Genomic DNA, 12,226 nt, shown 5'->3' with positions numbered 1-12,226 from the left:
AATGGTTATTTTTTACATTTTTCTATATTTCTGATTAGAAGCTGCTACATTCCTAAAGAAGCTAAACCTAATATAGACTAAATAGGCAGTTAAGTGATTGAGATACTGGACATACCACAGGTATCCAAACAGAGTTGTTGAAGCGAACAGGGTGTCCTTCAAGTTCTTCCTCTTCACCATCATCCGGTTCCAGCCAAATCTCAGAGTAAGCTAACTGAAAGCCAAATATAATGACAAACAGTACACCTAGGCAGGTAAAAACCATGTATAAAAAGAAATAGCGATGGTTGAAATGGCCAACACAGTTGTTCAGCCATGCTGATGAATCAATCAAGGAAAAAAATAAATTGTGTCTGTAAATGCAGAATAAATGACTACTGCTTACTTCAGAGTTTATTATCATTCATAGCAAACAAATCCATCTTATTTTTCCATTGTTATTCAGCATATAACTTATATTAAAACTATAAGGAATAGCCAATATTAAAATGGAATAAGTAACATAATTTCCACTGTGAAATATCTCCCTTCAAACTTTGAAAGCTCAATACGATATTCTGTACTCCAGCAGTGGCACACTTTTCAGAACAAACACACCTTCCTACAGTTGCCTTAACAAAGTAGACCTGCAGACCTCACAAATGAAGTCCTGTTAGAACTAAATGTATCATTTCAAAGTCTCTGATTGTGCATATCATGAATTCTCCTAGGTACACTTAAGTCTTATGACATTCATGGCATCCCTGCCACATGGATGGACTCTTACCGACGTAATAAAAGTAGAGGGTATCACCGACAGACTGGGTCATAGGCAGGAAATTTATCTCAGAAATAGAGTAGTGAGCATATGGGGTATCACAATGATTGGTACTGTTTCCACTCTTGTTCTTAACCTATATAAATGGCCTTCCAGTGACTTTGAAGGGTGGATAAAATTTATTTTTGCTGTTAACACAAGCATACTAATGAAGGGTCCAAACTCGGCTTTTTTCTTACTCTCACAAAGAAACATATTACACAAAACAAGCAAAAATCACTGTTTAGCAATAGATTGTGACCTTTGTAAAGTTCTTTGGGATCTAGTTCAATAACAAGTCATAAGGCATCAACAAGCTACCAAGATAAAGGAAGAATATGAAGCCAAATGAATGGAAAAGTTACTCCGCATAGAGGAGTTATGTGATTGCACACCTCCACAATTGTTGCATCACCTGCAGACCCTGGCTAGAAATACTGTTAATGAAGAAATTCTCCGAAACACTTGGCCATTGCCCTTGCTATCTGATGCACAGAAGATACCCAACCATACATGACAGTGACCTTGACACCCTAACACAAATGGTGGACTTTATAGCCAAGATGTATCAGTCCACAAGTATTGAAGCATATTTCCATAACCAGACAATTCCCTGGCCTCATTACAAATGAAAATCATCGAGTTTATCACATAAGCTGCCGCTCTTCAAACACAACATTCCAGTCACCCAATCACAGCACTAACACTCACTGAGGAAACACTACTGTTTGTCCTCAACTGAAAGGGTATGCTGGTATCACGCATAAATTGGCTCAAAAATTTGACTGTACTGTTCCCTGTGTGAGATGGGGAAATGTGCCCAAAAGTCTGCAATGACACTATATTCTTGACTTTCTTCCCTGATGGCAGCTGTCAAATGTGTCAACAAACATTGTATGAAAGTATAGTTTCTAGACGACACAGGTACTGACATACTGATGTAACTGTCTTCTCGACTACCTCACTGCAGCAGTGATAACTGTTGCCTCCATGCAGCCAATGGTTTCACAATCACGACATATGGTCATGTAACACTCACTAAACTTCAGCCTCCCAGCATGAGTTTGTTTGTCAAATCATATAGTTCCCAGAGGTCATTCAGCAGCTACCCACACTAGCGCCTGTACAGCATTCGAAAGTGCACTGTATTCTAGCAACACTAGGACCACCAGTTCACACTCAACTTCATCCATTACCATCCAAGAGAATGAATGCAGCGAAGCAGGAAATTTCTTTTATGAGTGCCCATGGAATCTGTTGCCCATAAACAGCAGTTAGGCCTCACCTCTCCACAATCTTGTAAAGAAGACCAGCGGATGGCACTCATGCAGTGATTACCAGCAACTTAATGCCAGAACAATTCCCAATCAGTATCCTTGTCCCACACATCAAAGATTTCTTATTCAATACCACGGCAGACACGTCTTCTCAACAACAGACTTAGTATGTGCTTTCTATCAAACACCCATTTCTCCAGAAGAATACATTAGACCACTGTCTGTACTCTGTTCGGCCTATTCAGGTTCACTATACTGCATTTCAGGTTTGCTGAAACCAAGTGACAAATTACAGTGGACTAGTTAAGCAGAAGCTGGCTTTAACATGAACCCTGCTATGACAGACCACACTTCCAGCACATCCTATTCTGTAAATGTCTCTCACCTTGACAGTTGACACATCTGTTGATCTCGTTCCACCCATGCAACAATTTGAAGATGCTCGTATGGATACTGCTGGACTATTACTGCCATCTGAAGGACACCTTCTGCTTATCTGCCATCGACTACTTCACCCTTTGGCTTAAGTTTCTCCTATGGTTGAGGACACTGCTGGAAACATTGTGACAACCTGTTTTTGTGGATGGTTCACGTGTTTCACAGTGCCTCTCTCTATCATCACTAGCCAAGACAGCCAATTTGAGTCATTTTTATTCAAATTACGCCGTTTTATTGGCCAAGCAGGATATTCAACGTGCAGCTTGTCGTCCAACAGCATATGGCTTATTTGAGCATTTGCACTGCCAATTAAAAATGTCCTGGAGCCCATGAATCACAACAGTCGCAAAAACTCTGCCAACTGTCCCATTGGGTCTCTGCTTTACCATAAAAGAAGATCTTAATGCCACAGCAGCAGAACTGGTCTACAGTCAAACAAGTCAATTATTCAGTGAATTCTTCAGCAATATAGGTAAACACCTTACTGAGGCTTCAGACTGTTCAGAAATGAAGTTCGCAAATTCACAGACAACATTCAGTTGCACCGAGAGAGCAGCATACCGGCCACACTATCATGTTCACTAACCTTTGGGCATGTAACTTGGTTTTTGTTATGCAAGACATTGCGCATAAGCCTTTTCAGTCTTCATATGAAGGGCCATACACAGTCCTCAGTCGAAACAAGAATACCTTTAAGGTCAACGTTAAAGGAATCTCAACTCTGATTTCCACTGTTTACCTTAAACCTACTTTCTGCACCTCTTATGCTGGTACCTGCAAACTGGACAGTCAACAGCGAACACCTGCCACAATGCCTGATGAGTCTATGACAGAAGTGGCAGCATCCGCCGATCGTGGGGTGATCTGGATGGCATGACCGTTTCAGCAGAAAGTACAATTAGAACTGTGAGGGAGGGAGAGGGTGACATCTGATAATCAATCTGTCCTTACGAGATGCAAAGTGTTTGCTGAATTCTGCTCACTCTTTGATTTCATTTTTGTTCCCTGACTCATACAATTTCTGTTGTTTTAATTAAGTTGTTCATATTCTGAGAGCTAAATAAGAAATAGAAATTCTCTGAGTGAAACATTTCCAAACATGGCTTGCATCCAATTGATCAAGAACCGGCAGTCCTTCATTCCTAATACAGAGACACGTGTCCTCCCAGCTCCCTGGTTACAAAAGGGCAGACTGAAGATTCATACATAAAAACTCAGTACAGCATTCAACTACAGCACTCACTTGCAAAATCATTAGCACAGCTTCAGAAACCATGAAACAGTCCAGCTCTACCCCACTGGACAGTGTTCTAAAAACCAAGTGACAACAGGATGCTCATCAATCCAACTTTCATCAGCTACTGGCCACAATCAAAAGTATCCTTGCCAGTGTCAATTCACCTTCATATTCCTTTTCTAGAACCCACTTTTCATATGATTTCATACAATTTCCTTTCTGTAACTTCAGAACACATGGTGATGCTTAATGGTTTATGGCAGCACCATATAATTTCACTTAGCAAACTGCACACCTTCCCCCAGTCTGCCATTTCTCACCAAAGTACAGCAAACACATTTTCACTGCTGTCACTCGGTGGCACTTTCACAACTGCCACACCACCTTGTGGCCCTGTCCCTGAGAAAAAGATGCTAGACACTAATCGACAGCAAAACCCCAGTTGATGCGCAGAATCATGACAACTGGCACATGTGGGAATGAAGCAATTTATCTAACATCCAAAAGGGGATGATCATTGGTTTTCGGGTCAAGGGTCAAAGCATTTCAAAAAATGGCTAAGTTTGTAAACGGTTCCCAGGCCGCTATGGTTAAAGTATACTGTGTGTGTCAAAATGGTGCTACCCAAAACTAGTGCCAAAGCAACTGTAGCACACCATGGGCCATCAATGACAGGGATGAAAAATGGCTGTGGAGATGTGTACAGGTGAATAGACGTGGAACTGCTGAGCGACTGACCACTCAGATAAATCAAGGGGCTAGCAACATTGCTGCACATGGGCCTCTACAGCATGTGTTCATGCACCCACGCTGACTACTGTTCATCAGCGACAAAGACTGGAATTTGCATGCCAATACCACAACAGGATGTCCACTGAGTTGCTTGTTCAATTGAATCACATTTTACGCTCCATTGGACAGATGGTTGTTCGGTCAGTGAAAAGGTCTATGTTAGAGGAGGGAGCATTATGGTAATCAAGCTGTTTGTGCCATGGATCCTCAACCAAGAAACCTAGTGCAGCAGGCAACAGCACTGGAGGCATCAATGCTCCACATCCCTGTTCAGTCCTTCCAGAACCTACAGATACGCTTCCTGCACATCCACCCTGCAAAATATGCTTATTCAAGCTTCTGACAGCCGGTCACATTAATGTGACTGGACTATGTAGTTACAAAAGGAGCCCCTACAAACATTCGTTACGCGGCTCAAGAATCTGGAATGTTGGCCACAGTGAATTTCATGCTGTTGTGGAAATTCTTTACTTTATACCAAATTTTATGTTATCACGATCATAAACTCAGTTTCATACTCTGAGAATCTCACACCAATATACTTCCTCCGTATAACAGTAGCGGAAAGAAGGAAAAGATCACACTATGCTTTAATGACACCATATCTGATATGCCACTAATACACAGGAAAATTAATCCAGAAGCTCAGCTTAACTGAATCACAAATACGGAAAGGTCCGCAGGAATGGGATCAAGATTTTGAAATCATCTATGTGGTGATGTACGTCAAGGTCCCAGATATCACATCCTACAGCCATTCAATCATTTGTGAGTAATTAACAAAGAAATTTGTAATTTTGTGTGATGCTGTACAGCCTTAAAATTGACAGTTGTATATACAGTGGTGTTGCAATGTAGGGGTTTGTGTGTGTACCCCAAGTGCAGCAGGTCATGGGTTCGAATTTCATGAGGTGCTTCAAAATTTATTATTAATAAATAAATTACTCATTTACTCATTTATTATAATAAATTATTTTTAAATACATACTGAAATGAATCTGATCATTTTTGTTAATGAATTGATGTGTTTAAATGTAATTTTTTTAAATTTTTAACCTTTCAGCACATCAGTTTAATCATCATATTGTCTTTTATATTTACTCTTATTTTTCCTTTCTATCTTTTGGAATTTTTTGCCTGTGATTTATTTTTGTATTAATTTTGATTTAATCTGTTATATTTTTGTCTATGTTATTGCATTCATTATTTCTATTCCTCATTTCGCACATTTATTTATAATTCCTTCTTTCATTTAAATCTTCACCTGCATTATTTCGTCCATAGTCCAACATCAGTTTCTGTTTTAAATGTTGTAGGATGTTCACCATAAAAGTGCACCTTGTATGAAATGAAAACTACATTTCTGACATTATTCACAGCAAATACATACTATTTTGCCTTTTGATTTTTAACTGTTACATCAGAGTTTTCAAACTTTTGAATATTATGATATATAAACAAAAATAATTAAAATCACATTCACAAAGATTTCAAATGAAAACAGAATGATTACAAGAAAAAATAAGAGTAAACGAAAAACTTAATACAATAATTAAAATGATGTGACACACTATAAGAAATTTTAAAAAGTTACATAAACCAATTATCTGAGTAACAATAATAATCAAAGTAATTTTGATAAACATTTAAAAATAAAAAAATTTGAAGCACCTGATGAAATCTGAAACTTCCATCTTCTGCAAATCAGTCTCATATACTAACCACCATGCTACAACACCTCTACACATAGATCTGTCAAATTTAAAGCTCCAGAATATCACACAAAATTATGAAATTTTTTTCTCAATTACACGTAAATGAGGGCCCACTAAGGTGAATGGCTGCAGTGCTACACAGTTATTCCATGTGGCAACCCCATAAGGACCTCCTTTGGCAGCAAGCACACTGTCCTTCCGCTATTCAGTGACCATGAAAGTTTGAGCACACTTGGCCTCACAAGACAGGACACCCTGGACACTGGCTAGTGAAATATGCATCCTGTGCTCATGCTGCAAGAGGATGAACCCCATTGGTTACATGCAAATGAGGGCCCACTAAGGTGAATAGCTGCAGGGTGAGATACCCAAGACCCTAAATTACGTCACCCTGTAGGTGGTTTTAAACAGTCGATCTGACCCCTGCAGACCTTTCCTTATGAGCTAGACTTCAATACATATTTAGTACAGGTCATCTTAACATATAAGGTAGAAATATGTTACATTTAGTTTCATCTTATATTAAATAATAAGGATACGGCAGTGGTGATCCATCTTGAGAACGCACCTGTTGCATACAGAACAGTGATGTGTCCTAGGTGGTTTGGGAGCAATGCATTTTTTGCAGATGCTAGCAGCTTCAGGAATAAGTGCACCCTGATAATAAGGAAAAACAGACAACATAAATAAATATCATAGATATCATTAAAGGCACATAAGTAAAAAATGATGAAGTAGTTGTTATGAAGATGCTCCAGAAGTAAGAACTTCATGATAAGAACTCCCACATTCAGTTTAATAATATTTGTTACTATGAGGCGCATCCAGAAAGAAAGTTTCCTCTTTTTTTTTTTTTAAAGCAAAGACAACACAGTTATGTAAAACACTATTGATAACAGGTACAGCAATGTTTGAGCTATTTTCAACACAGTCACCAAGAGAACTGAGACACTTTTCATATCATGCATCAACTATTATATTCCAGTGTCTTAGAACTCTGCCACCTGTGAATGGAACCAGTGTGCGACAGTCAACTTCAGCTCTTCATCATTGTCAAAATGCTGGTCAGAGAATAAGAATCCACATCTCACCACCAATGACAATCCTGTCGAGAAACTCATTGCTGTCATCATGATATCACTGCAGAAATGTCAGTGCTGCCCCAAAGTGTTTCGTTTTGTGGTCGAGTGTCAGGTTTTTTGGCACCCACCTGGCACACAATTTCTTGAACAGCAGGTGCTTAGTGACAATTTCACACAACAAGGGTTGTGGCACTGTGTCTGCAGAAAATGGTTGCCATGCTCCATAATCGCAACGCGATGGTTCTCCAGGATGCGCTGTCACACCAGCTCTACCAGGTGATCATTGATGAGGGATGGCCACCCACAGTGTTCTTCATCATGGACACTTTGATGATCTTTGGAAAAAAGCCTACGACAGCAATGCACCATCTGCTTGCTCATGATGTTCTGCCCGTAGACCTAACAGAGCTGAAGATGCATTAAGGAACCTTATTACCAACCGAACCTCACAGGCAGTGGAGAATGAATAAGAGACACCAGTCTGGGGCACTGCTGCAGCGGTACTGGTGCCAGATGGGACCTGTCTGGCTGGCATTTGATTGACACATCATAGGTCTGTTGCATTTGTACAATTTTCTCAGCTAAATACAACTACTTTAAAGGAAACAACATTGGAAATCTTACTTTCTGTATCTTCATACAATTGACATGATCTAACAGATGTTATATACAAAAGTGTGAAGAATAAATACTCAGAAATGACTAAAATAAACTAATTAGTTGCAACACAAGAGAGTAATACAATGACATGGCATGCAAACTTTTTTGTTTTAGTAAATAGTGCTAGAATAACCTGAACAGTTTGCGGTCTTTAACACTGATAGCAGAATACATGTGAAAAGATTTCTTATTCAAGGTGGTACATATTTTATAAGGAATGACCTAAAATTGTAGAATATTCTACCAGTAATTCATTTCACACAGCAGTTAAAAGCAGCCAAGTTGTACGCATCTGCCGCAATAGACAAAACTTATCTCGTGCTGCCGTTTTTTTTGATACAGAGGGTTCAAAGCCAAATAAAACTCATTTGAACTTCAAAGCATAAAGGGACTCCTCCCCTTCATTTTTCACTATCAAAGAGGAGTTACTGAGTTTCGACATCCCATACTAGCTTCCAAGATTATCCATGTGAAGGACATTTAGGAAGTGATAAAGCCCCATCCTATTTTTTAGCTTCACCTTACAGGAACCGACATCACTTTCCCATACTCAAAGATTTTCATATCATTGCCTTTTGGTTTACCAAAGAATGCTCTTTAAATCAATATGCAGCTGTAAATATGAAGGGATTCTTTGCAGACTTTCGTAAGAGCCATTTCATGGTGACATTTGCCACTGCATGAAAGTGTAACACAAATTAACCTTCAGGGATATTATGTTAGAGACTACTTGCAAATAAGTGACAGTATGTTGTTTCCATTAATTGGCTGAGAATTTTTCAGATAAACTGTTGCATAATCGAGGAAGCTATGTAAAGGAAATAAACTAACATCTGTAAATTATGAGACAGAGTTTCTCGCCACTGGTTACTTTCAGGTGGTGAAATGTCTAGTACCGCTAATAAACACACATGGAAGTGACACACTACTTGGCTTTTAGAACTAATGGTTCCTTCCTTAGGGAGTAGAGAGGGATGGTGTGGGGAAGGTTGAAAAGGAATGGAGCATAATACCATGAGATATTACATATCATTGTAAAAGTGATCTATGAGTGAATAAAACGACTACTACTACTACTACTACTACTACATCACAGATAAAGTTAACAGTCACAAGACACAATGGAGTAAATATGACCTCTTACAACTTCTGCATATTATTGTAAGAGACTTGACAACTGGATGTAATAGAATACTGTGTAATTGTTATGGTCTATCAGTTTTATTGTATAAATAAAATAACCAGAGTATTCAAATACTTATGTCTATAAGACAGCAAATCATGATACTTTTGTGTTCTGTGTTACACACAATTCACATAAAAACCAGAAGTAGTATAGAAAGACGTCAAACATGCTGTAAAATGAGGTGGTAAATGCAGTTAGATTGAGGGTAAGATGATCTGATTTGGGAACGAATGCATTAAGGCATTAACCAAGATACGAGAAACCAAGGAAAGCTGTCCACGAGTCACTGCTTTTGCACAAGGCAAAGCACATCTGAAGAAGTACAAAGAACTACTTAGGGGGAGCTTGAGAATTTATAGAAAAGGAATGATAGAGGAGGTTCAACTAGATTTCTTGAGGAAAAAAGATCATAAGATGTATCATAAAGTTATTTTCTTAACGAAGGAATACCAGAGAATACTCCAAGTGCTATAATTTGTTCAACACTACTAAGAGATAGAAACAATACTTCAAGGAGCTGCTCAACTACGATGAACCTACAAATCTGTTCAAATTACATCCTCATGACACTGTAGATTTAGATTATCCGCCATCTACATTAGGGGATAGTGAAATTCCAGAAGAACAAAAGCCTGGGACAAGATGGAATCCAGGCAAAAGTTATTCAGGCTGGATGGGCAGGACTCCACAAGAGCATTCACCAACTAATCAAGAGGATCTGGATTGTAGAGAAGATCCCAGAAGACTGGAAGACAATGATCATCTGGCCTATACACAAGAAAGCATCACCTTCCTGAATGTCTACTGTAAGATCTAGTCCAACTGTTTGTGGGATATAAACCAGTTGTTTGCAGAACAAATGATTGGTGAATTTCAGGGTGTTTTTAGAAACGACCATCTGATTGTGGACAACATCCATATGCTGCAACATCTCATCAAAAAGATGTGGGAATATTTCGAAGATCTTCAAGTGCTCTTCATTTATTTTAAGAAAGTGTATGACTGCATTCACTGAGAGAGCCTGGTGAATTGCCTAGTTGAGATTGGAATACCCAAGAGACTCGTGAAGCTGGTTCGAGTTTGTCTCACTGATTCAAAAGACACAAAGAGACAATGTGGCACCGATTTCTTGGATTTACCAATGATATAGGCCTGCCATCCAATCTGAGGAAGAGCTGATGCCGACGAGTGACCGCGCGGTGGTATGGGAAAGTGGAGTGAGGAAGATTGGTCTCCTTGTGAATGAATCGAAGACTGAGTATCTGGCGATGGGCAGTAATCCTGCTTATTGAAGAGAATCACTTCAGCCCCTGGCAGTTGGAACCTGATCCTACAAAAAGGTCCAGAATTTTAAATATCTGGGGGGGGGGGGGGGGGGGGGGGGAAGGGGGGGTAATCTTTACAGAGGACACATCGTGTGAAGCAAAAAAAATCAAAGCAGCAACCCAAGCTGCAGGCTGATTGCACCTTAGTCTGAGTCAGCTTTTTAAATCACACAGTCCCTCAAGGAATTTAAAACACCAGCTCTACAAAACAGTGATTCAATCAATAAGGCTATACAGTTGCGAAACCTGGAATGTCTGGAAAAAAGTTCTTAAACAATCTTCTAGTTTTCAGGTGGAAAGTCTTTAAGATCTATGCTCCTTTGACTGGATGATATCCACTACAGACTAAATATTACAGGCCTGATGAGAACCACATGGTGGCTTTTATGAGCAGGGCACAGCTTGGGTGGATAAACACCATTGGCCTTTGAAATCTGTGGCTTTTACTCCCCACAGAAGAAGACCTCTAGGCAGGGAAAAAAGGCATAGAGATGGAACCCATGGGGACCTGCTGCAGATTGACACAGAGAGTGATTGCTGGCAGAAAGCAGGAAGTAGAAGCCACTGCAAGAGGAGTTTTTTAGCTGCATGCGGTACTGTGAGCCTGATCATGTAAAGTAAAGTAAATTACATACTATGGATTATATAATCCCTTTTTAACTGGAGCAAATACAACAAATAATCATGGCTTTAGCAGCAGTGATCTAATATGTGAAACATGAAGATCACACGCAACATAAAAGAGTAAAACACGTTAACAGTATGCTGTGTATTAGTAAGTATGAAAGCTAGACACAGGAAAAGGCCCAGCAGGAGGTTGAAATAATGATATTTGGTCAATTGTTTTTGTGTTCTCCCTGCAGTAGACTTTTGCTGACAATATGAATGTGCAGCCATATTAGGCATTAAAGAAATCATCAAAATGTCTAGAGAAGCACGAACAAAATAGTACTCACTTAATTATATGAAAGTGTTGACCATTTTCTTACAAATACTTTCAGTGGATAAAAATGTTGTGACAAACATAATAGCTCAATTGTGCAATGAATGACAGAATACTAAGAAACACTGGTTATAGTAATTTTTATTTGAATATGAATGCTGCTCCTTGCTACTATATTTGCTACTGCAGTGGGGGCAATCATTTTCCTTCAGGAGCAAAAAAATTACAGGTGTGTTGTCAGAATAGTATCAGCCTGGATGAAGGGACGGACAGGGAGGGAGACAGACAAGACGGGATGAACAGAGACAATGGACAGAGACAGGGATGGGGTGGAGAAGAGCAGATTGGAGCAGGAGGTAAGTGGATGAGGTAGGCAGAGGGCTGTAGGAAGAGAAAGAGATGGAAACAGTGAGAGAGGAGCAGGTGTGGTCAATATTGTGTCAAACATATACACAGGCGATGCCGCACGGAAAAGGCGAGTGACTAATAGAAGAAGAAAACATATGGAACAGTTGACCCTGAGGTTAGATTCACCCACCTAACTGGAAAGGTTTTGTTCCCTTGCACAAAACAGCACCTTTCCTTTGCAAAAGTCGATAGCCGTGTCTTAAGTAAATCTATTGAGAGAAGCTGGTCAGTGAATTTAGTTAACTGAAGAGTAAGTCAGAGCTTCCCTCTGGTTATGTTGTAGGAGGTGTGAGAAAGTTGGAGGCCAACAGGAGGAAATGGAGAAGACAGTCATTTGACCAAAGCACAGCCAGCCAGCAGATGCAGA

General features: G+C 39.6%; 1 protein-coding gene across 1 annotated transcript in view; it reads right to left on the bottom strand.

Moving 5' to 3' along the window:
• Window positions 1-12,226, bottom strand: part of LOC126481278 (palmitoyltransferase ZDHHC16B) — an 87,772-nt gene that overhangs the window by 38,985 nt on the left and 36,561 nt on the right. The window contains exons 5-6 of the mRNA XM_050104910.1: window positions 6,795-6,912; window positions 116-318 (exon numbers count right to left, since the gene is read on the bottom strand). Coding sequence (XP_049960867.1) covers window positions 116-318; window positions 6,795-6,912 — 321 coding nt within the window. The remainder of the gene's footprint in view (window positions 1-115; window positions 319-6,794; window positions 6,913-12,226) is intronic.

Source organism: Schistocerca serialis, chromosome 5 (genome assembly GCF_023864345.2).
Source record: "Schistocerca serialis cubense isolate TAMUIC-IGC-003099 chromosome 5, iqSchSeri2.2, whole genome shotgun sequence".
NCBI lineage: Eukaryota > Metazoa > Arthropoda > Insecta > Orthoptera > Acrididae > Schistocerca > Schistocerca serialis.
This window is presented reverse-complemented; position numbering and strand designations above follow the sequence as displayed.